The sequence below is a fragment of the Diplotaxodon limnothrissa genome, linkage group LG2 (genome assembly GCF_057381915.1).
Source record: "Diplotaxodon limnothrissa isolate DT_005_m linkage group LG2, D_limnothrissa_male_GT1.1, whole genome shotgun sequence".
In the NCBI taxonomy this organism is placed as follows: Eukaryota; Metazoa; Chordata; class Actinopteri; order Cichliformes; family Cichlidae; genus Diplotaxodon; species Diplotaxodon limnothrissa.
In genome coordinates, this window is record NC_140597.1 from 6416101 (window position 1) to 6441874 (window position 25774).

General features: G+C 40.7%; 2 protein-coding genes across 3 annotated transcripts in view; one reads left to right on the forward strand and one right to left on the reverse strand.

Moving 5' to 3' along the window:
- Positions 1-16342: 16342 nt before the first annotated feature.
- On the reverse strand, positions 16343-17477 carry spmip2 (sperm microtubule inner protein 2). Its single transcript, XM_085374685.1, has 3 exons — positions 17414-17477; positions 16695-16924; positions 16343-16405 (listed from the first exon to the last, which is right to left on the reverse strand). Exons 1-3 carry the CDS (start codon positions 17475-17477, stop codon positions 16343-16345), a joined length of 357 nt encoding a protein of 118 aa, XP_085230811.1.
- Positions 17478-19410: 1933 nt separating this feature from the next.
- The window catches only part of rapgef2b (Rap guanine nucleotide exchange factor 2b), a 107064-nt gene continuing 100700 nt past the window's right edge, over positions 19411-25774 (forward strand). For both annotated transcript variants that reach the window (XM_085360249.1, XM_085360248.1), the window contains exon 1: positions 19411-20074. In XM_085360249.1, the coding sequence (XP_085216375.1) occupies positions 20006-20074 (69 nt within the window). In that variant the 5' untranslated portion in view covers positions 19411-20005. The remainder of the gene's footprint in view (positions 20075-25774) is intronic.

Consider the following 25774-nt stretch of genomic DNA (forward strand, 5'->3'; position numbering starts at 1 on the left):
TTCCGGTTGCGATTTCCAAAGTAAAACATCAAAAAGACGAGATCACCGGTCTCCGCTGTTGTGTGTTGTGCTGCACATGGATTCAGCACTCAGAGATAAAAGTATACATGTGTAGTCAGACCACTGACACCAACAGTTGGCTTAATTTAAAGCCAATCTTAACTATAACTATGTGTAACCGGTGTGATTCTGCGTTGTGTCTGATAAAAAAGGTAAAAGAAAGAAAGACCTCCAAGTAAATAATTTGCCCACTCCAGCTCCTCTCCCACAGGGGAATTGTAGAAAAAGGGCTGGCATTTATTTTTACATTAAACATAAAATATGCATTTACACGTAACATATTTGACATAAGATAAAACAAAAACAAAATGAAATCTGACATACCTGATAAAAAAGGTAAAAGAAAGAAAGACCTCCAAGTAAATAATTTGCCCACTCCAGCTCCTACGACCAAATACAGACAGTGGGGAAGAGGATTAGCTCAACCCACCACAGCTCCCAAGCTAGCAAGGAATACATATTCATGCTATCATTTATGGTGCCTAAAACACATTTATGACACACACATACTACACACTTATAACATCTTACAAAAACAGGCTCAATAATGACAATAACTGAATTAAAATCGCAATCATAAACATCAGGGTGGTTAAATATGAATTATGTGTGCTTTAAGGTGCTGGAAAGAAATGACACCCACCTCTCCCACAGGGGAATTGTAGAAAAAGGGGAGAGGCAAAAGGGGTACACTGTATTTATAGTATTGCACCAAAGAAGAAGAAAAGAATGAGGAGGGGCTCTAACTGATAATGAACACAACTACAGGCTTGGAGGTCCTAAAAGTCAGGTATAAAAGGAGAAGTTTGGGGGTTTAGAACACATTTTGTGTAATTATAACAATGTTATTTATGACTCTGTTACATATGCATATGACCAACAACAAATGCATAAATAAAGCACCACAAAGACCAGGCATAAGCATATCTTTGGTTTATTAAGAATAAAAGTGGCTAACACCTGAAAAACTGAGGGAGATGAGACTCAGAGGGAGGATGCTGTCTCACTGCAGTGACTCTTTGAGCTGCATCCTCCTGTGGTTCCTGTACTGAGAGGGAAAAGAATCAGAAGAGAGAAGACGGGAAGTTAGAAATGACTGTGCAACCATTTTTAAGTATCTAATTTAAATTATGGAAATTAAGTATTAGTATTACAATACATCGTTTATGTTAAAGAAAGTGTGACAAGTTTCATTGTTATTATGAATTTCTGTAAAGAGGACTAGTACTCTAATACATTATTAAAGTGATAACATATAATGGCATGTACTTAGTATAATTTCTCATTTAGCCTTACATTTAGTCATAGTCAGACATTTAATGATTTCTTTCCACTGTTCCTTTTCCTGGAATGATTGTACAGCATACATCTCTGATCATTTAAAAACAAACAAACAAACAGGAAATGGGTATTAACGTTTGAATTTACTCTGAATTTCCCACACAGGGTCTAGATTACAGTCTCAAATATACACTAAAATTTGATTAAATGTCCTTTAGCAAGTTTCATCTCAACTGCTTGCTTTCAGTAGCCAACAGCAAGCTTCTGGCAAAACTGGCTGGATATTTGACCCTTTTTTGGCAGAACTGGTAGAATTTATTTAAATGGTTAGTATCCTGGCACCAATCCTGCTTTTAAATCAAAACAATTTCAATAAGGTTGAGGCCATTCCAGAAGTTTAATATGAAGCTACTGTCATAGTGGAGGTTTCTGAAGCATACATGATATGGACAGTGGTACAGGTTTCTGGACTTCATTAATTCAACGGAAGCACTGGGGAAAGGATGGCCAGAGGGGGAATTGAACAGGATGCTGGTTTCATGGAGAGGATTCAGCTAGGGAGAGAGAGGAGAGAGAAGTTAGTTCAGTCCTTCAAGGGAGATGCAGGGAGTTTTTTTTTTTTTTTAAACCTTTTATTTTGTACTTTTTTCCAATTTTATAGTACATGCAAACAAAAATATGAAAAAGGAACACAAAAGAAACAAACTAAAAGGAATAAAGGACACCTAATCTGTGGAAGAGAGAAAAAAAAACAACGAGGAGAGGTCCCTGCCTTATGGGGCTGAGTGAGTCTTATAGGCTATCCATTTTGTCCACTGTTTTCGGTGTTTGTCAGATTTCAGTCTCAAAGTGTAAGTCATTTTCTCCATTATATATATGTCCTTGATTACATCAGTCCATTCTTCCAATTTTAAAGGGTCACTTTTCAGCCAGTTTTTTGTTATTACCTTTTTGCTTGACAACAACATAATTTTAAACAAGTAATGGTCCTCCTTTCTTACATTTTCCCATATTCCAAAATACATTACTCGTGCCTCACACAGCACGTCATACCCCAGCACTTTCTTCATTGTTACTGCAATGCTTTCCCAGTAAGGTTTGATATTTTTACACTTCCAAAACACATGAGAATGATTGGCGTCCCAGTCTCCACATAATCTCCAGCATCGTTGGGGTGTTTTCAGCTGCTCGCTTTTGATATAAGGAGTAATAAAGAACCTAATCACATTTTCCAGCCATATTCTCTCCATCGTCTAGAGCTGGTGGAATTATGCTGTGTGAGACATACGGATCGCCAGTCATCCTCTGACAACTCAAGATGTAATTCAGATTCCCACTTTTGTTTGATATATAATGTTTCATTCCTATTCAAATTTTGCAGGCCATTATATAATTTCGATAAAATTCTTAATGGAGGATTTTTATATGCACCTGTTATTATTTATATTATATGGCTTCCTTCTCTCAAGAGCTTCTTCCTAATTTCTGTATTTTAAAAATGTCTTAATTGAAAATACCTAAATAAATCTGATTTATCCAGTCCAAATTGTCTCTGTAGATTCTCGAAGGATTTGAATGTTTTCCCATCTATTAATGTGCACATTGCTGTAATTCCTTTATTGACCCATCTTAAAAATGTACTATCCCATTGTCCACTTTGGAATTTTCAAGAATATGCAGGCCAAATCAGCAATTTACAGTCTTCTATAATTCTATATTTCTTCACTATAATCCACCAGAGTTTAATAGTGAATTCAGTAATGAGATTTGTGTTCGTAGACTGGATAGTTTCTTCTCCCAATCTTGCTTGTGGATGACATGATGAGCAATAATTTATCTCCATATGCTTCCATTTTGAGTTGTAATCCGGTGAACACCAGTAAACAATATATCTCAGCTGGGCTGCATAGAAATATCCCTTGAAATTCAGGAGGGCAAGTCCTCCTTTTTCTTTACTTAATTGGAGTATTTTAAATCTTATTCTTGGCTTTGTCCCTTTCCAAATAAATCTACTAACTAATTTATCCCATCTACCAAATTGTGCATCTGGTATATGGACTGGCAATGAAGTGAATAGATACAGTAGTCAAGGAAGCACATTCATTTTTATTACCTCTATTCTTGAGCTAAGGTCCATGACAAGTGGAGCCCATTTAATCAAATCTTTTTGGATTGTATTACTAATCTTTACACAATTTTCCTCGTATAGTGTACTTATTTCGCTAGTTAGATAGACACCTAAATATTTGATCTTATTTGAATCCCATTTTAATTTATATTTGTTTTGAATATTTTAATGCTTTAATCAACCGAGGAAAGGTCGTGTCAGGATCCTGTAGGTATATAATTATATCATCAGCAAAGAGACCTATTCATTGTTCAATTTTAGAAACTAAAACCCCTTTTAAGTCTGCACTTTGCCGTATATACTGAGCCAAAGGTTCGATATACAGAGCAAAAGGGGCTGGACTCAGGCAGCAACCCTGCCTGGTTCCTCTGAAGAGCTCAAAACTGTCTGTCAGGTCCCCATTTATTTTAACTCTAGCCAATGGCCTGTGGTAAAAGGATTGTACACACTCGATGAAGGTACTGTTAAAGCCCATTCTTTTCAAAACAGCAAAAAGAAATATCCAAGAGACTCTATCAAAGGCCTTTTCAGCATCTAAGCTCACTAAGGCTGTTGGGATTTTCTCTTTATTAACTTCGTTAATTATATGCAATGTGTGTCGTATATTATCTTGTGTCTGTCGCCCCTTAATGAACCCTGTCTGGTCTTCATCCACCAGATCTGGGAGAAACAGCTCTAAGCGTCTTGTGATTATGGATGTAAATAATTTATAATCCACATTTAAGATAGAGATTGGGCGATAAGAGTCACAGTTTTCCTTGTTTTTACCTTCTTCTTCAGGGAGTTTAACGGATGGTGTCATAGTGATTCTCCTACTTGTTGCTGGGAGGTTGTCCAAGTGGGGGTACCCAGAGACAGAGCATAGTGAGTGGACTAATTCAAAGGGACAGGTAGTGTACTGGCTCTTGAGCCCGACAAGGATAATGCTTGGTAGAAGCAGACTATCTGGCAGATTCTGGAAGCACCGACTGGTCCTTTAGTACTGGGAATTAATTCAGATCTGATGAGGAACCGGTATATCTGGCAGCATAATGATGATTGAGCTCTGCCCCAGAGGGAGGAGAAGGAGCTCAACTGACCCTGGCCCTCTACACAGAAGAGGAACAGACTTCAAGGACATCATAACCAGAAAACTATAACAGTAGCTTTATCCATTCTGAAACCAGTTCAGATGTCTGTTTGGGATCATTGTCCTGTTGGACAATTGGACAAGATCCAATATCCAAGTTTCAATGGTCTAGCTCAGGGGTGGGCAATCTCAGTCCACGAGGGCTGGTGTCCCTGCAGGTTTTAGATGTGTCCTCGAACCAACACAGCTGATTTAAATGGATAAATTAGCTCCTCAACATGTCCTGAAGTTCTCCAGAGGCCTGGTAACGAACTAATCATGTGATTCAGGTGAGTTTCCCCAAGGTGAGATCTAAAACCTGCAGGGACACCGGCCCTCGTGGACTGAGATTGCCCACCCCTGGTCTACCTATTGGTTAGAGGTGAATTTGAAAAATTTGGAGCTAGTTTTCTTTTTTCATTATTTCATTCACTTTGCACAATATACCAGAACAACCGGCAACAACCTGTATGTATAATTCTTTAAACTTTGTGGATAAAAAAAAACCTAAAATAAATTGAAACGTGTGCATCCATTTCTGATTTTTAACATTATTAAAGATGTATGGTGTACAATCATTGCCTGTGGTCAGAGTATATACATTTAAACTTACCTTGTGTTTCCAGTCTCATTTGGGCCCTTCACCTTCACTTTTGTCCCTCCTCTGCTATCAGCTGAGCTACAAGATAACAGATGTTAATGGTCAACAGGACCATTGAGCCTAAAAACACTATTTATACTATGGACTTCTCAGATATGCTCTCCGACTCTTAATTTATAGCCATATATCACAAAAATAGCTATTTGCCTGATTGTAGTGCAATTATCATCTTATCATATTAGGTCACACTCATTGGATATATTTGTTTAAAGAGATCAGACAACCACCAGCCATAATATTATATTAAGCTAATATTTCATTCAATCAGCTGAACAAAAAGTCACACTTTGATGTTTGTTTGTTTTTTTCATTTCATAATCGTGAATGAAAAAAGAAAACATCATGCTAAAATAATTTACAATTAATTATTTGTTTCTGTTTGCTAGTCTAATCTTCCATCAATTAACAGTCCAAAATCTACTAATTCATTAATGCATAATCCACAGATGAACTTTTAATACACAGTGCAGTTTGATTTATGTGTGCTCATGCATACATTCTCATTTCTTTGTTTTAAAAATACATTTTAAACATATGTGCTGCTATATGGATATGAGATGGCTACCGTATGTTGCCGTATTTAATTTACTTACCAATTCTGCAATTGAATTAGAAAAAATGATTCAAAAAATGATACATGATGCTTTATCATTCTGCTGGCAAAATATTCTTTTTTCTTCCACGCAATAGTTTTGACATGTCACGATAGACAGGGGTAATTTAATCCTGGCTGTTACACTCATATAAATACTGCATGTTTCTCATAAGTTCTTTATTGGATGATTCTAATGTTTAATTGCGTGGGTAGAATCTGCTTCCAGTCATTTCTACAGTGTGATTCGGGTCTTATGTATAAATGATACATTTTAACTTCATAAGAAATTATTTATTTTATGTATCATAACCCTGAAATGTAATAACCACTTAATTAGACCTATGGGGAAAAACTGATCAGACTGTTTTTAACTGGTGATCACATCAAAGATCTCTTCAAAGATTCTCTGAACCAGAAAAGACCTTTTGGAGCCCCTGCATGTTGAAGATTTTGACTCTGCCTTCCACTCTTACTATATGTGGAGTGTTTTGTTTCTTGGAGTGTGCATACATTTTTCTTTTTCAAGTGAACTCAACCGCCACATGGCTTTATGTGGGTGTGAGACTTAGAGCATCCTATTGCAACGATGATATTGCCTGAAAATTGCAGCTGACCCCAAGAAATTGATGTCTGTGTGGCTTGTTATAGAAAAATTGGTGTTTTCTCTTACAGTAAACAATCTGTACCGTTATCTACACCAGATATAAGGATGTGATCGTTTTTGCTATAGAGACAGATTACCAGGTGCTGCTCAAATAAGAATCAAAAGTCTATATCTGTGACACTCTAAGAAGGGAGCGGGACCTCTGATAAACAATACTAAACCTGTGATTACTGTTATTTTCTGGATGGAACCCTCCGTTAGACAAGTTTTTATGCCTGAAGCAGATTGTCAGAACTTTTGCAGAGAAACTTATTTAAAGCTCTCTATCCCAGATTACACTGTGAAGGATGTTCATAAATTCATTGTGCATTACAGTGAGTAAAGGCGTACATTGCTATAATAAAAGAACTGTTTTTCCCGCAAGATTCTTTTAAGCTCAAGATTGTGAAAAGTGTAACCTTTTCACAAGCTTTTTAATCAAACGTTAACAGTGAGGTCCTTCATTCTAAGAGTGAGATGTCATTTCCTTTTACTCAGATTGTCGCTGTTTCATGTATATTATTATTTCTGAAAATAACATTTTCTGTCATTTTAACAGAAAATCACATGTAGGCAGTGCTGGGAAGGTTACTTTTAAAATGTATTCCACTACAGATTACAGAATATATGCCCCAAAATGTATTTTGTAATGTATTCCGTTACGTTACTCAATAAGAGTATTTGGATAACTTAAGATATTATCATGCTGTTTACAACTACATGAATATGATTTATTACTATTACTGAAGGTCCGCGGCTCCGAAACGTAGTAAAGGGACCTCTGGCTAATACTTCAGGTTCCGTGTCGGGCTCGTAGCCGAAAAATAGCTTTACTTTGTTGTCTGGGTCAACTTTGCTAGCGAGAGACAGAGAGAGGCTCTCTCCTTGGAGAGGCTGCTCCAACGGAACTTATTGTTTCGGAGAGAAACACGAACACAGTGTACAGTCGAGCCTTAATAGCTTACTTACAACTGGGCTGGTCAGGCACTCTTCTTGGCTGCAGTGGTTATTATTATATTTACATGCTTCCAGCTCCCGTTTCTGCTCGATGACAACTCGTAGTTTTCCACTCTCCTTTTTCTCCCTCCTTGCGCTCACAGACACATAACGGGTATAACTTTTCAGACCTGAATCTCACTGAACCTGAAAAGAGAGTATTAGCCAAAGGACTCAATTTTGCCATTTCTCCGCAACAGTTGCCCATAGTGGACCTTATCACAGCCACAGAAACCGCCATACGGATTAATAAATTATCACAGACAGAAGCAGAGCAAATCAGGATGAAAGTCTCGGCCACCCTCTCCAGTGCCAAAGTCCCTCCGTCCAACCTCACAATACAAGAAAAGAAGGCCGTCGCTTCCCTGAGCAAAGACCACAACATCACTGTTTTACCAACTGATAAGGGAAGATGCACCATGGTCCTAAACATTACAGATTACCACACAAAGATCACTACTCTCCTCAGTGACAACAATACCTACGAAGCGTTAAAGCGAGACCCCACAAGCAGCTACAAAAAGAAAGTTATAACTTGCCTTCAGGACCTTGAAAAGGACAAAATCATTGACCGCCTTACATATCACCGCTTTTACCCAGGGGATGCCATACCCTGCATTTACGGACTTCCTAAAATCCACAAGGAAGCTGTCCCACTCAGACCCATAGTCAGTAGCATAAACTCAGCCACTTATAACATGGCAAAACACCTTGCTACCATCCTTGCCCCTCTTGTGGGGAACACCCCACACACATCAAGAACTCCACCGACTTCACCGAAAAGGTCCAGAAACTTACCCTGGACCCAGATGAAACCATGGTGTCCTTTGATGTAGTCTCTCTCTTCACTTGCATACCCACCACGGAGGCAGCGGAGACTGTCAGGAAACGACTTGGAAGACAGGACCAACTTCACACCCGATCAGATTTGCACACTGTTAGACCTCTGCCTCACCACAACATACTTTAAATACAACGAAGGCTTCTACAGACAAAAACATGGCTGTGCCATGGGCTCCCCCGTGTCATCTATTGTAGCCAACCTTTACATGGAGGAAGTGGAAAGAAAGGCTCTTGGCTCTTTCAAAGGAAGAGTACCCAGCTACTGGTACAGATATGTGGACGACACCTGGGTCAAAATCAAGACACAAGAAGTGGAATCCTTCACTGCGCACATTAACGCTGTGGATAAAAACATCAAGTTCACCAGGGAAGACACAAAGGACAACTTTTTGCCTTTCCGTGGCGATCGTGGCTCAAGAGTTGGGAGCTCACCTTGTAATCGGAAGGTTGCCGGTTCGAGCCCCGGCTTGGACAGTCTCGGTCGTTGTGTCCTTGGGCAAGACACTTCACCCGTTGCCTACTGGTGGTGGTCAGAGGGCCCGGTGGCGCCAGTGTCCGGCAGCCTCGCCTCTCAGTGCGCGCCAGGGTGGCTGTGGCTACAATGTAGCTTGCCATCACCAGTGTGTGAATGGGTGGATGACTGGATATGTAAAGCACTTTGGGGTACTTAAGGACTAGTAAAGCGCTATATAAATACAGGCCATTTACCATTTTTCCTGGACTGCGCTGTGCACATTGCACACATTGAAGAGAATGGCAACCTCAGCATCGAGGTTTACCGGAAGCCCACACACACGGACCAGTACCTCCTCTTTGACTCCCATCACCATCTGGAACACAAACTTGGAGTAATTAGGACCCTACACCACCGGGCAGAACATGTTCCCTCTAAGCCTGAAGGGAAAAAGAAGGAACACACACATGTAAAGGAAGCACTCAAACAAAACCCAAACAGTCCTGACCCGCCACAATATGAAACAGGAAAATACCGCCGTGTAATCCATTTATTTCAACAAAGTAACTGTATTCTAGATACCACCTTTTTAAACGGTAACTGTAACGGAATACAGTTACTCATATTTTGTATTTTAAATACGTAACGGTGGTAAATGTATTCTGTTACTCCCCAACACTGCATGTAGGCCATTGATTTTCCCTAATAAAACCACTTTTACATCACATACAGCTTCAAAAAGAACATATTATTTGTTACAAAAACATGTGCAGGCTTGAGGTTTGAGGCAGGAGACTAATAGTTAAAGTGGTTGACTTTAACTCCTATTAAATCCCTGGGGAGTCGTTTTTGTCACTGCACAGGATGTTCATATGAAAATATTTTTTTATTAAAGGGTGAAATTTTAAAAAGTAGGATGGTGAAAAATAATAATTTTCTAAAGAAAGAATAAAAATTGTTCATATTTTGAACTTCTAGCAGTATAAAGATGAAATTATAAAATGAGAAAATTACTTTGAAGCAACATTTACATGTAATGGTTGGGAGCTGTTGGAGCCTCATGGAAGGTCACTAGCACAATTTTCTGTATTAAATGAGTTAGTTCACATTTATAGATGTGCCAGTTCTCAGACTGTCAGCCTTAGGAAAAATAAAAGCATGCCCTTCTTTTCAGAATTTAACTGGTGCATGCCTGAACCAACATGTTGTTGTAATTAAAACTATTTCTGTATTATATACAGTCTGTGGCTTGGACTATGCACATTTCCAGTGTGCAGTGCTATAGCAAAGCCTGACTCTGAAATGATAATTTCTCCTCGAACAACCACCTACAAATATTTCATGCATGTCACATATTTTACTGAAAGGATTCTTCAAGGAAGGGATTAGTAGCTGCATGCACAGCCGAGAGAAGCTTTTTGAGCTGCATCAATGGTCATAAATGTGATCAGCTGTGTCTTGCACTCTGCATTTTGACATATTGTTTGCTGGCTTTGCAAATCATTTAGCATATCAAATTCTCCTTTAAACGAGATCTTTAACTTACTTCGCCCCCTCTCATCTCCTAGAGCTTGTGTCTTTTTGAAGCTTCTGAAAACATGCCACCTTATCTCTTGTTTTTGTTTTATGTTTTTTTTTTGTTTTTTTTTTATTAAAACTTTCAAATATAATTTTTAGTACATTTTACTGGTCTGCTGTATTCTTCTACAATGGCTCCTTTAAGAAGTTGTGAGTTCATGTCTGAGGTTCCTAATGTGTCCTCACTCCACTCCCTGGGCAGATGTATAGTCTCGATTTGTTTTTATGTTACAGTTTATGTTTTCTCTTACTGGTTGGCAGATTTCGGAAAACTAGCTATCAGACATTTCTGAGGGATTATGAGCTGTGGAAGGAACAATTTCCATAAATGTGCACATTTCATAGTTGGAATGATCATTTCAACATTACATTTTTTTTTTCCAATGAAGGAGGGAAAATCTGGGTGGCTCCAGTGGCTGATCAGATGGATGCTGTTCAGCTAGTTTTTACAATATTACAGTTTCTTTGTAAGTATTTTCCAGATTTGGAATGGCTTTCCATTATATATGAATAATATTTCCTTGCTGAAATCAAAAGTGTCATTTGGCTTAGCCTCTTAATGTGTGTCTGTCTGTTCCCAGCTTGTCATTAAGATATCACGACACAGTGGTTTTGTTTTTCCTTTGTTGTTTCTCATTCTTGACTTAATGTATTCATCTTTGCTTTGTGCTTTTTGTGTGCCTTCCCATCTGGTTTACAGAGTCCTGTCTATCTTGCATTTGTAGCTTTTATTGGCTTTCTTGTGGGAAAACAACAGACTGATTTTCTAAGATGGTGAAAAATATTTGTGTGAATGACGCCTGCAACAAGAATAAAAATCTACAGCCTTGTCAACTGTGTCTCATACTGGTCCCAGGAAACTGCAATGTTTCAGAACAGAAAGCAAAACTGTCCTGAACAAAGGAAAAATCATGAAACATCCACATGGATGACAAAGTGAAGAAGAAAATCAATACAAAACATCCTTTAATGGCTAGAAAAGTAGCTGTGCTGATACAGAAACTGCAATAGACACACACACACACACACACACACACACACACACACACACACACACACACACACACATATATATATATATGTATATATATATATATAAAAAACACCCAGCACGCCCCTGCGGGCGGTTTATCCTTCAAGCTCGGGTCCTCTACCAGAGGCCTGGGAGCTTGAGGGTCCTGCGCAGTATCTTAGCTGTTCCCAGGACTGCGCTCTTCTGGACAGAGATCTCCGATGTTATTCCCGGGATCTGCTGGAGCCACTCGCCTAGCTTGGGAGTCACCGCACCTAGTGCTCCGATTACCACGGGGACCACCGTTACCTTCACCCTCCACATCCTCTCGTGCTCTTCTCTGAGTCCTTGGTATTTCTCCAGCTTCTCGTGTTCCTTCTTCCTGATGTTGCTGTCATTCGGAACCGCTGCGTCGATCACTACGGCCGTCTTCTTCTGTTTGTCTACCACCACTATGTCCGGTTGGTTAGCCACCACCATTTTGTCCGTCTGTATCTGGAAGTCCCACAGGATCTTAGCTCGGTCATTCTCCACCACCCTTGGGGGCATCTCCCATTTTGACCTCGGGACTTCCAGGTTATACTCGGCACAGATGTTTCTGTACACTATGCCGGCCACTTGGTTATGGCGTTCCATGTATGCCTTGCCTGCTAGCATCTTGCACCCTGCTGTTATGTGCTGGATTGTCTCTGGGGCATCTTTACACAGCCTGCACCTGGGGTCTTGCCTGGTGTGATAGACCCCAGCCTCTATGGATCTTGTGCTCAGAGCTTGTTCTTGTGCTGCCATGATTAGTGCCTCTGTGCTGTCTTTCAGTCCAGCTTTGTCCAGCCACTGGTAGGATTTCTGGATATCAGCCACCTCCTCTATCTGCCGGTGGTACATACCGTGCAGGGGCCTGTCCTTCCATGATGGTTCCTCGTCTCCCTCTTCTTTCTTGGGTTTCTGCTGCCTGAGGTATTCACTGAGCACTCGGTCAGTTGGGGCCATCTTCCCAATGTATTCTTGGATGTTCCTTGTCTCATCCTGGACTGTGGTGCAGACACTCACCAGTCCCCGGCCCCCTTCCTTCCGCTTAGCGTACAGCCTCAGGGTGCTGGACTTGGGGTGAAACCCTCCATGCATGGTAAGGAGCTTTCTTGTCTTTATGTCAGTGGCTTCTATCTCCTCCTTTGGCCAGCCTATTACCCCAGCAGGGTACCTGATCACGGGCAGGGCGTACGTGTTGATGGCCCGGATCTTGTTCTTACCATTCAGCTGACTCCTCAGGACTTGCCTGACCCTCTGCAGGTACTTGGTGGTTGCAGCTTTTCTAGCGTTTGTCTATATATATAACACCCAGCACGCCCCTGCGGGCGGTTTATCCTTCAAGCTCGGGTCCTCTACCAGAGGCCTGGGAGCTTGAGGGTCCTGCGCAGTATCTTAGCTGTTCCCAGGACTGCGCTCTTCTGGACAGAGATCTCCGATGTTATTCCCGGGATCTGCTGGAGCCACTCGCCTAGCTTGGGAGTCACCGCACCTAGTGCTCCGATTACCACGGGGACCACCGTTACCTTCACCCTCCACATCCTCTCGAGCTCTTCTCTGAGCCCTTGGTATTTCTCCAGCTTCTCGTGTTCCTTCTTCCTGATATTGCTGTCATTGGGAACCGCTACATCGATCACTACGGCCGTCTTCTTCTGTTTATCTACCACCACTATGTCCGGTTGGTTAGCCACCACCATTTTGTCCGTCTGTATCTGGAAGTCCCACAGGATCTTAGCTCGGTCATTCTCCACCACCCTTGGGGGCATCTCCCATTTTGACCTCGGGACTTCTAGGTTATACTCGGCACAGATGTTCCTGTACACTATGCCGGCCACTTGGTTATGGCGTTCCATGTATGCCTTGCCTGCTAGCATCTTGCACCCTGCTGTTATGTGCTGGATAGTCTCTGGGGCATCTTTACACAGCCTGCACCTGGGGTCTTGCCTGGTGTGATAGACCCCAGCCTCTATGGATCTTGTACTCAGAGCTTGTTCTTGTGCTGCCATGATTAGTGCCTCTGTGCTGTCTTTCAGTCCAGCTTTGTCCAGCCACTGGTAGGATTTCTGGATATCAGCCACCTCCTCTATCTGCCGGTGGTACATACCGTGCAGGGGCCTGTCCTTCCATGATGGTTCCTCGTCTCCCTCCTCTTTCTTGGGTTTCTGCTGCCTGAGGTATTCACTGAGCACTCGGTCAGTTGGGGCCATCTTCCCAATGTATTCTTGGATGTTCCTTGTCTCATCCTGGACTGTGGTGCTGACACTCACCAGTCCCCGGCCCCCTTCCTTCCGCTTAGCGTACAGCCTCAGGGTGCTGGACTTGGGGTGAAACCCTCCATGCATGGTCAGGAGCTTTCTTGTCTTTATGTCAGTGGCTTCTATCTCCTCCTTTGGCCAGCTTATTACCCCAGCAGGGTACCTGATCACGGGCAGGGCGTATGTGTTGATGGCCCGGATCTTGTTCTTACCATTCAGCTGACTCCTCAGGACTTGCCTGACCCTCTGCAGGTACTTGATGGTTGCAGCCTTTCTAGCGGCCTCTTCGTGGTTCCCATTTGCCTGCGGGATCCCCAGGTACTTGTAACTGTCCTCTATGTCTGCAATGTTGCCTTCTGGTAGTTCAATCCCCTCAGTTCTGACTACCTTCCCTCTCTTTGTTACCATCCGACTACACTTCTCCAGTCCGAACGACATTCCAATGTCATTGCTGTATAGCCTGGTAGTGTGGATCAGTGAATCGATGTCTCGTTCACTCTTGGCATACAGCTTGATGTCATCCATGTACAGGAGGTGGCTGACAACTGCTCCGTTCCGTAGTCGGTATCCGTAGCCAGTCTTGTTAATGATCTCACTGAGGGGGTTCAGCAGTGGGGACAGAGCATCTCCTTGGTAGATCCCGCACTTGATGGTAACTTGTGCTATGGGCTTGGAGTTGACCTCTAGTGTTGTACGCCACATCCCCATTGAGTTCCTGATGAAGGCTCTTAGGGTCCCATTGATCTTGTACAATTCTAGGCATTCCAGTATCCAGCTGTGGGGCATTGAGTCATAGGCCTTCTTGTAATCAATCCAGGCAGTGCACAGGTTGGTCAGTCTGGTCTTGCAGTCTCGGCTGATTGTTCTGTCTACCAGTAGCTGGTGTTTTGCACCTCTGGTATTCTTGCCAATTCCTTTCTGTGTCCCGCTCATGTATTGACCCATGTGCCTGTTCATCTTAGCCGATATGATGCCTGACAGGAGCTTCCATGTAGTACTGAGGCAGGTTATTGGTCGGTAGTTGGAGGGGACCGGTCCCTTCTTGGGGTCCTTGGGGATCAGGACCGTCCGGCCTTCAGTTAGCCATTCCGGGTGTCTTTCGTTAACTAGCAGCTGGTTCATTTGTGCTGCCAGACGCTCGTGGAGTGCAGTCAGCTTCTTCAGCCAGTAGGCGTGAACCATGTCGGGCCCTGGTGCTGTCCAACTCTTCATACTGGAGACCCTTTCTTGGATATCTGCCACTGTGATGGTTACTGGACCCTGTTCAGGGAGGTCGCTGTGGTCTGCCCTCAGATCCACTAGCCACTGAGCATTGCCGTTATGGGTTGCATCCTTCTCCCATATGCTCTTCCAGTATTGCTCCGTCTCCAGCCTTGGTGGTGCTGTTCTCTTATTGTTCCCTTGCCACTGAGAGTACACCTTTGCTGGTTCTGTGGAGAACAGCTGGTTTATTCTCCTGCCTTCTATCTCTCTGGTGTACCTCCTCAAGCGGCTGGCCAAGGCTGTGAGTCTTTGCTTGGCAGTTTCCAAGGCCTCAGGTATGGACAGGTGACAGTAGTTGGGGCTTTCCAACTGTACTCTTTAATACAGTTTTTCTCATATTACACTGTTATTCAAATGTATTGTCCTGTTTTTTAATATTAACCACTGCCATCATGCCACTAAAACTCTCCTGTAAATACTGAACTGATGGCTATGCCATAGTCTAATTCTCTGCATTTATTACATCTAGCAAACTGTTTAGATGCTTTAATCAATCATATATTCAAACTGGGCCTTTCACAAAGATGAGATGATCTACTTTGAGGCACTGCACAGCATTTTTATTCCTCAGTCTCATTAATAAAGATGATGTCCCACATTTTAATGGCCATTAGTTTACAAAAGCCCACAGTGGGAGACATGCACTTTTTAAGGTCTTGCTTTATCCCATTAAACATATGAAAACAGAAAAAAATCACATGGTCCTTTGCAGGTGTTAAAATTAGGTAAATGCAGCCTCAGCCTTGGGCTTGTTTTGCAGCAGCAGAACCTGAACACCTTGCCGTCTGGGAGTAAGCCTTGAATTGCCAAAGTATTCTAGTCATTTTGATCCTGAGCGGATAAGAGAAAATTCATTTTTTAAATTCCTTTTTAACACATTAAGTTTTTGCTATAGTTACTTTTTTTTATTTGCCACAAAGTAAAATATGGTGTCCTGTAATGTGACATTCAGTCATTTCAGTCTACCCTTCAGTATTAGTAACGTGTCCCACACAAACCAACTCCTTGCACCACATTTAGTTTGCTGAGATCTGGTCACCCTACTTTTTATGGTTGTAGCAGATCTACAGGATTCTGTTCACTGTTTTGGCTCTTAAATAGTTGATTATCTACTGTACCAATAAATATAATTTTAAGCCAGTTAATGCAAAGATGTTGAATTTTTGATACGGCACTGTTTCCAAAAATGCTGAAGAATAACATAAACCTCCTGTTTGTTTTTATGACGTCTGTGTGTCTGTTTATGTCTGGCCTACTTCTTTTACAGAGCTTGGGGAGCTGCATGCTCCTGATGAAGTGGAAGTGTTACATTATGAATGTGGAGGTAGATAACTTACAATCACTCAACACAGTGCAAACCTGAGATGTTCTCACGTATCCACATAACAAAGCACACATGTGTGATAGCTCTCTGAGCAAAGGGAAAAGGCATTCTATCTTACTTTGTGCTCTGAAACTTTTGAGTGACTCTGTTCTCCAACGATGCCCGTATGTCTGTTTTCTGTTAAAAAAATAATGAAGATTAATGTAATATTTTTTGAACGTGTATATGATTCAATTTATAAATTGATCACAATGAAGACTGTGTGAAAAATATTCATTAATGGTTAAAAATATGCGACTTAACAAAAATATAGCAATAAATATTTATGATGTCACAAGGCTGATAAATCATCTGTCCATCAGTTTCTCAAAGTTAAATCTCAATGTGACTTTGTGGCACATTAACAGAAGATGCTGCCTCTGCTTATTCATTTGCATAAGCCGCACACGGTAGATTTTAGTTGCACCTTAATTTGCATATTGCTGAGCAGCGTCCCACTGTTTAACAGCTGGTTATATTGCCATCCCCAGCCCACCTCCCCCACATAGCTCTGCCTGGGAATGGGTGGGAGGGCATCTGGTGGAGCTCGGCACAGGTAACTGAGGTCACCTGTGGCCTCAGGTGATGTGGCACCCACACCGATGTACCGGGTAAAGTAATTGGATCTTGGCCTATAGTCTCCGATTCCATCTGGACCTGGTGAGTGGATAAAGCAGGTAAAAAAAAATAAAAATACAAACAAACTCAAAGCTTTTATTCACAGCTTTAATAAACTTAAGTACCGTAAAAATGTAGTCTATATTCAACTTAAGGTGATTTAATAAATATTATTATATTATACACAAACACAGACAGGCACAAATAGTCAGTTTGGTTCAGGTTATAGTGCCATCATGTGTCCAGTTGCAGCTATATTTGCTTGGACATGCACCATTTCCTTGAATATTTAATAATTGATCAACCATGGTGTGCAGTTTAAAGCACAATTACAGAAAACTGGGTTACAGTTATCTGGCAGCAAATACTTTCTTATTAATTCCAACACACTCACACTCATAAAGTATTATAGATATGGCAGCAGAGACATTGCTTCAGCTCTAATTTTAACTTCATAATTTGATCCCCCAGAACTTTAGTGAGTTGAAGAAACTAATAAAAGCATCTTCTCTGCATACATCGGCCTACCTGTAAAAATCATCCTCTGTCCATACTGTGGCTGTCCTGCAGTTGTTTCACTGTTTTGCATCATTTCTCTTCCTGTTATGTTTGGACTAGTTGCAGACTAGATACACCTAGATAATGGCCACCCATGGGTGATAACATGAGCCCAGCAGTCTGCTCTGTCCTCAGGGCCATGGCTGGTTGTCATGGAATCATTACTTGTATCCTAGTTACAGCCTAAAGGCAGATTATACTTTAAGTGTTGAACTATGCCCATTCACTCCTTTATTTATATGAAGTATTTATGTATTTATTTATGTCAAGCCCTGTAAAATTAAGTAAAATATATCCTGTCCCTGGTTATAAGTAAATTAATTGTTATTTATTAAGTACATTAAAAAGCAGCTTTCCATTTGCTGCATAATAAAAACAAAACCTTGTTGATGAAGCAATGAAATACCAAATGAAAAGAGAATAGTTATTAAGCACATAGCAACCACGCAAACAGCAGAGATAAACAAACTGCAAATAACAGAGTGAAAAGCCAATTACACAATGAAATGAAATGAATGAATGAATGAATAAATAAATGTATTCATTTATTCGGAAACTCAATTAAACTACCAACCATGAATGCAAAAATAACAGGGTATCAAGTGGACTTGAAAAAGTCTTTACAGTTTGATTTAATATGAAAAGAAAAACTGTTTCAGAATCTTTGTAAAGCAAATGAAAAAGTCCACTCCACGTGAGCGGGGAACTGAAAAAGAGCAGATAATAATCTAAGTTACGCCAAGGCAGAAAAGTTTTGTAAAGCTTAAATGTTAAGGGCTTACTAATCAAGCCAGAATCTTGAAAAAGCTTGACCCCATGTACAAGGAGTTACAGTAATCCAATTGTAAAGCATAAAAACCACTTTCCTCAGACTATTAACAGAGCGAAGGAACTCTTAAGGAAACTTTTCACAATTCATTGATCAAGGCAGCTAAACATCCTTGTTGGTGAACACAGACAGTCTGCTGTAAATGAGAGGTAAAACTATGTTTCATCAGCATAACAGTGATGCCATATTATATTTTTCAAAGATGGATACAAAGGGGAGGGAAATGGAAAATATAAAAGTGGCCCCAACACAGACCCCTGGGGGATAACACATTTAATAGGGTAAGATGTCCCATCTGACACTGGAGTACAACCATAACCTGCAGATCAGCTTTGGCCTGAAATTGACAGAAAAATGTTTTGTCTTCTGGATTTTGGTCTAAACAAGACTTTAATTTTGAAGGATGTTGGAGTGAATAACCTAGGTAGCAACTCAGTCTTCAGGGTGTGTGCTAGATTTCATCAATAAGGGTGGTACAGCTGCTTGTTTAAAACAGGAAGGAAACACTGCATTGATCAAATAACAATGAATTATACACCAAGGTTCATATTTTCGTATTTTCTCACAGCTGTAATCCCTCATTGAGCCACTTGGTGGAGCCAAAGCATAATTTTTTGCCACATTACGCCCTCCGTTCCCTTTTTTGTTAAATGGACTCGCCCATGATTAGCCGCCTCCTTGTGACAATAATCTCTGTCAAGTGAAATACAACAACAGCCAGACAGGAAATGCCACGGTGGTCCCTTCAAAACAGAACAGCACGATTTCTTAACCAAAGCGGACTTGTAGGGAAAATAATAACCTTGTTCAAAAACCTGCACGTTTAAAGAAGAAACTAAAATATTTCTCTATAACAGCTTACTATATTGATATAGGTGGACTCGACTGATTTTCTTTCTTTAAAAACGGTCATAAACAAAGGTAATTTTTGCATTGAAGCCTTGCATAAAAGTGAGGAAAATGATGCAAAACACACCCAAATGCATATTTATTTATGTATATTTTGCCTAAAATTTCCACAGCCTTCATTGTCTTTTTATTAGCGTCATTTGGGGGTATTATTTTGAAAGGTTGTAAGTAACGTCCACTGGTAACTCCGCTGGTCTTTATGCTCTCGGTATGTCAGTCACCATGGTGGCATACAACAGAGCAGAGCGGCGGCGGCTCTATCTTGACTTTTAGCTCCATCAAAATGCAAACATAGTAGATTTTCTCAGTGAGAGGACGGGAGTCTTCCTCTGATAATGGGCGTGAGCTGGTTGCTGACGGGTTAGCCGCTTGCTATTTCCTCACTTTTTTGTTTGCTGGATCCTTACATGGAATTTCTCCCCCGTCGCTAGCAGAGCAGAATGCTGAAGAGACAAGGAATGGCTTTAATGAACGCTGGCTTGAATAAAGGGACAACACTTTCTACGCTAAGAAAATAACTCTTAAGAGGGGGAGTTTGACCGGCGCTTTTAAAGGAAGTTTCCTCCCCGGTGGGGACCGGTGTTGGCAGCCGGATTCGGCACGGGCAGCAGAAAGACAGACACTCTGAGGAGACTGCTCGGCTGTCTGGCTCCAGTCGTGGCCTGGCTCAGGGCACTCCCAGCTTACCCGCTAGCATCTGAGCACAGGCGACGAGAATAAAGCAAGACAATAGGGGGACTTGTTTTGTATATATCCTGCCCCTGGATAGAGGTAATTTTAAGGATAAGGAATTCCACATCCTCTAGACGGCTTCTTCCAAAACAATGGCGTCTTACGTGGATAACAGCTTTCGGCAGGCTGTGATGAAGAATCCGGCTGAACGGACGCAACAGGTCAGAAGAAATTATTCATTGCATGTTGTTGCTAATTGGATTTTCATGGAAATTAGTAGCCTCCGCCGTTTTTTGTCACTTTGTTGCAACATTTTAGCATTGCAACATTTTAAAGTGTAACAGTTAAACAGTGTTTCTGAGTGCAACTGTTGCCATTCAGCTCGTCTCAGCGGCTACATCCCGCTAAGCCCTCTATCAGCAGAGATAATCAAGGCTACTTAATGTAACAGGAGCTGCGGCCATTGGTGGAACTCTAACCCGCCTGTGGCGTATAGCATCGCTCTGTGTATTGTGGTTTTACATCTCTGCAAGTCGCAAACGTCGTCTCTTGCAAAACTGATTTTTTTTTTGCATGCAACAAAATCCAAATAATAAGGGTGGCAGAGATATATGTAAGGGTTTTAAAAGAGAATAACACAAAGGAGACAAAGAAAAGGGCAAGGGAGCCCAGAGGAAATCCGTTTGATCAGAAATGAATAGGATGTAGAAAATCTGTGATTGGGCGGAAAGTCAGACAGCACACTGCCCTGATGCAGATGGTGCACATGAAAAGTTTAAACAATGTTACAGTAGGGAAGGAAGTATTCAGACTAAGAACATATGTAAAATGCATTATCCTCTACTGTAATATTACAAAGGTTTAGCCTTAAAATAGTAAATAAAACATGTTTGTGCTGAATCATATACACTTTTTTAAATTGATACATTAATGCGTAAATCACACTAACATTGCAGGTGGAGATGCAGCATTAGCGCTATAATAATAATTTAAAAAACACCAACATGGTATAATAATAGATTTATTTTTAAAACGAACGAAAGATGCATCCAAAATAACTTACAAATACTTAAGTGAGATGGAAGTACATTGAGGGCCAGTGCCGCCCCATACCTACTCTACAGGCACATCCCTGTATGAAAGTCAAGGACAAGAGGCTAATCCACAGATAGCGCGTGGACGATACTGGGCTGTAAATTTGGACATTACCCCGGTTTATGGTAGACGTTGACAGACTAATGCTTCTGATGACTATCCTATAGGTTACTTTTGATACCGCTTCACCGACTAGTAGTAGTGGTCCATTAATGTTTTGTCACACAGTTTCTGTGGTGGGAATGGACAGACATTGGTGCTTTTCTTGTCCTGCAGTTAAAATCAGGAGGAAAAAAAATCTTCCAAACAGTTCCCTGCTACTTGTGTCTAAAGCTCAGTACTGTTACGTTTTTGTCCTACCTCTGAGAAGTTTGTAGTGCAATCCATATCCTGCCTGAACATGCAAATCCTGTCGGCTGTGGTTGTGACCCTTTGAGCTGCACATGCTTGTACACACCCAGGCTGGTAAGGTATCAGATATAGGACGTTATGCTTTGCATTTTTGCAGAGATCAAATATAAATCCAGTTTGGCTGTGAAGCTGAAATCATTTCATTTGAGCCGTCTCCACGGCTCCGGTGCCAAAAGCTTTACACATAATGGACAATCGATAGTCCATCACTTGAACCAGAGAGCTACAGTTAGTGGCACAGCCTCTGCCCATGTCTGTCTGACATTAAGGAAACAATTATGGTGTCACTGGTGTCACATTAACTGCCCTAGGCTCATGGTCTTTACAGCTTTATGCAAGTTGTAATTTGTATGGGTGACAGATGCCAACATGGTGATGGAAACTGGATAAAGAATTTGGCTTGTCTCACTAGCAGCTGTGCTCATCTAAGATTGGTTTGTTACCATTTAATGATAAGCATTTATTATTGATCAGTATATTTTGAATTAACTCTCTTGTCTGTAAAGAAATGCTTCACATTTTTGAGAAGCTTTAATTTAAAAATTTGTGTCAATCTATTTTTTCTTCTGAAAAATTTCTCAGGAAACGAAAACAAAAACATTTTTCCTATATCTGGCATCCTCTCAAGATCTATGTCTAAAGCATAACCCGCCTCAACTTGCAACCCCACCTGTAAGAATTTACATCAGCATAGCTTTATTTATGGCCATCTCAAAGGGCTGTTTATGAGGCAGTCCTAACTTGCCAAGAGTATGTGAGAAGATATTAAGCACTTGGAATTTCTTGGCTTGAAAAGTGTCAGATTAAAATACTTCAATAAAATATGACCTTCTGGAAGACTCTGTAAAATGATAATAAAAAAGAAATCAGTGGTATGGCTCTGGTCCTTGAGCACTTTGGAGCCACGGTATCAAATCATGCTGTGTAAGTATGCAAACATTTCATCCCAGAGGGCTTTACTGTAGGAAGTCTCTGCACTTCTGAGTGAGTGAGTGACAGGTTGGAAGGAGGAAAATGCTTCCCAGATCCCATAGGTCATTGCAATGAAGAAAAATGAACAGCAAGGCTGACTAGGGCAATTTTAACAGCGACTGTGATTGAGAATGATGGTGTCATTTGGGACATTGTAACAGGATTTGAATGCATCCATGTTGTTTTACAGTTACAGAGAAGTCCAAAGGAATAAAAGCTCCTGGAAAGCCTCTGCTTTTTCTGCAGAAACCACTATATGGAAATCTTATGACTCTGCAGCTACATTGTCATTGTTTTTCTGTACCAGCACCTTTCCCAAGTGTTCCTTTCAAATGTCTCGGGACTGTGCTGGCTCACGCAGTTTATCCTAATGGTGTTGGCAGGACCTCTCTGTCAGGATTAGCCACCAGTTAGAGGGATCTGTCTTTATCGCTCATGACTCGCCACACAGTCGGATTTGACCTATAGCATACGGCAGGTTAAATAGCTGACCACTTGACAGGTAGTGTTCTGGCCGGCACTGTTGCTCTCTGTCCTTTGCACAATTTATTTATATATATTTTTGCACTGTAAAGGGAAGGAAGAGCCCTGAATTTTTGACATTTAAGGTCAAAGAATAATCAAGAGGGAAGGAGATGGAGGACAAGGATGCATTTTTCTCTCTGAAGCATTGCTTTTTTTCCAGCAGTGACATAAATTAAGATAATATGACATGGATATTTGATCTGTGATATCTTTTTTTTAATCTGATATCTTTTATATACAAATTCAAACCTATGCTACACAGAGAATTACTTCCCTTCAGTTAAAGCACTGTTTCTGAAACTCGCGTTGTTTTTCTGAGACTTGCTCCCAGTGGCACTGTTGTGTTGTTTCCGTTAGTTCTGTTCATATGATCCTAACTTTTCTCCCAATCCAGGCATTTTGATTTAGTTCTGTTGTTGACGGATTTCCTTTACACACTATAAAATGCGGGTTTGTCTGTGGTTTTACTGCTTTAGTTCATGACTGTCTGTTATTTTTTGATCTCTGTACAAATGACAGCGAGCCAGCTTCAGGAGAGATACTGATGTGTAAGTCTTTGAGGACAAAGGCATACATGCTTGGCTAATTAGCTCAATTTTAATATTCCATTCATTATCATTGTGTTATTTAATTTTTTTGCCCAGTATATTCTAACTAATACGCACACCATCACTCAGTTATTGTAAGACTTTCAAACATTTTCTTCTTTAGTTTTATTCCTAAATATTTTGACCTTTAAATAAGAAGTGAGATTTTCATTTGTTTATAAAGTTCTGTTATGTTTTTGTTTAAATTGAACAAAATCTTCAAGAGCAAACTTCATTTAAGTGGATTCAGTGTCTCTGTTTGGCCACTTAAAATGGGTTATAAATGCAGTGAAATTAGCTGGGTTGAAGATTTAGAAAGACAGCTTGCACAGACTGAAAATGAATTAATGAGTGATATCACTTCATTTAGTTTTGCTGGAACCAAAATGTGCACATACGTGTCTTTCTGTGGTGCGCAGTTGTGGCTCTGGTTTATTTTCAGCAAGTAGATGGATGCAGGACTGACATCTCTCCTCTTGTTTAGCCAGGTGGCAAAGCTAAAGGCCACAAACAACAGTCCTCTGCTGTTGTGACCCCGTTTCGCAGTCACATAGCTGGAAGGACACGCTGCCTACTTTGCATTGTTTCCACATATTCTGGATCAGCATAAGAGATCAGAGAAGACCTGCAGTGACCTTATAAGAGACACTAGGGGGAAGATGGATGAATTTGGGTGAATGTAATGGCCATTATTTAGCCTCGCAAATTGCAGTTAGTAAGGTAAAGAACCAGTCAATCCAGTCCAAACATCTTCAGTGTTTCTGATTGTAAAATAGTCCAGTCACTAGTTTAGAATGTGTTATGATCTTGAATGTGTACATTTATGATCGATTGCTTTGCAAGTACAAACAGTAGTTTTAAAAAAAAAATATTTCTTTTTGATGCAGCAAAGCTTTTACCACTTTAACCAGTTTACCTATGGCTGATTATAAAAGCATTTGCCAGACTGCAAAATGACTAATATGGACAAACCCACCCTGGCGCTCAGCATCCTGCTTAGCGCAGTCAGGAAGAGGAAAGTCGTCAGGATGCTTTTAGAGGAGGAAGAATGTCTGAGAACCACAAAGCTTTGTTTTTATTTTTTTGAAGTGTGGTGTTGTTTTCTAGCTACCTTTCTATTTTTGTAACGATGTCAGAATTATGGAAACATCAATTTAAATCCCAATCACTGGTTGAAAAACAAGGATGAACTTCTGTAGTGTTTTTTTCCCCTTCGATTTCTTATATGCAGAAGTTTTAATGGTGCAATCTTCCTAGGCAGCACAAGGTTTCCTAATTCTCCAAACCTCCAGTCTGTCCTGTATATTTAGGTGCTGCTTGCCTTGGCGTTTGCAGGCACTCTGCAGCAGTAACCCTGTAGAAGTAAAGTGATGTCACATGTTATTCTTGTGTTGAAAGCGGAGACTGCATACAGACTGAAGTGGTTACACACACCGCGGTCTCAGTGACGTACATTTCCCAGTTTAAATACAGGGGATGATTTCAGGAAGGACTGGGGGGGGGGGACCTCCCAACATATGATGCATTCAAAGAAGACCGGCACAGTTTCTTACTCACTTATTTAAATCATACGTGCACATCTTTTTTTCTTTTTTTTTTTTTTTCTTTCCCCATTAGTTTTTTTTTTTATGATGTTGCGATGGCACTAAAGCATAGCGTTGTCTGCTGGTAGGTAGACTCATAAAAGCTATTGAATATATCATAAAAGACTTAAATCTCATGACTGTATAGGATGCTGCTGATGAAAAAGTTTGATCTTATAACCCGTTTTACTGCAAGAAGATGACATTTATAGATGTTATACAGTCCATCGGTCATATAAATGTCTGATATCGTAATTGAATACAAGGCAGGCATGTTTTACATTCCTGAGGCGGTTTTACTTACTGGAATACACCAGGATGTTTGTGTAGCCCTGCGTGCCAGTTACTCCCTAAAATCTAATAATGAAAATGGCAATCCAGAGTAGTTTGTTTAAATGCACCACAAAGGTTGAAACAAATTAAGCACACAACAGCTTTGACTATTCTATAAAGCACCATAGCTAAAGCTCTTCAGCTTTTGGGTAATAGGGGTGTATTTCTACAATAAAGTTATGCGAACATGTAAAATACTGTTAGGGATGTATAAATGAATCCTGTAAGAAATGCTTGACATTAATTAGGGTGATGATTGTATTCCAGCTGTGATAATATGTGAAGTCATTTAAATTTTTGTGTATTCTCAGCTGGTTTTCAACTTGGCTGATTTGGCGTTAGCTTTAGGTTTTGCTTTGTTTTATTTATATTTTGTCTGGATAGTTTTTCCAGCTGAGAAGAATTTGGGAGAAAT

Bases quoted from the DNA above. Each gene is read 5' to 3' on its own strand.
- spmip2 (XM_085374685.1), bottom strand. From the start codon at position 17,477: ATGATGCAAAACAGTGAAACAACTGCAGGACAGCCACAGTATGGACAG. The intron at 16,925-17,413 runs GTAGGCCGATGT...TCCACTCACCAG, and splicing joins ACAGAGGATGATTTTTACAG to GTCCAGATGGAATCGGAGAC. The intron at 16,406-16,694 runs GTGCAACTAAAA...TTTTTTTAACAG, and splicing joins TCAGCAATATGCAAATTAAG to AAAACAGACATACGGGCATC.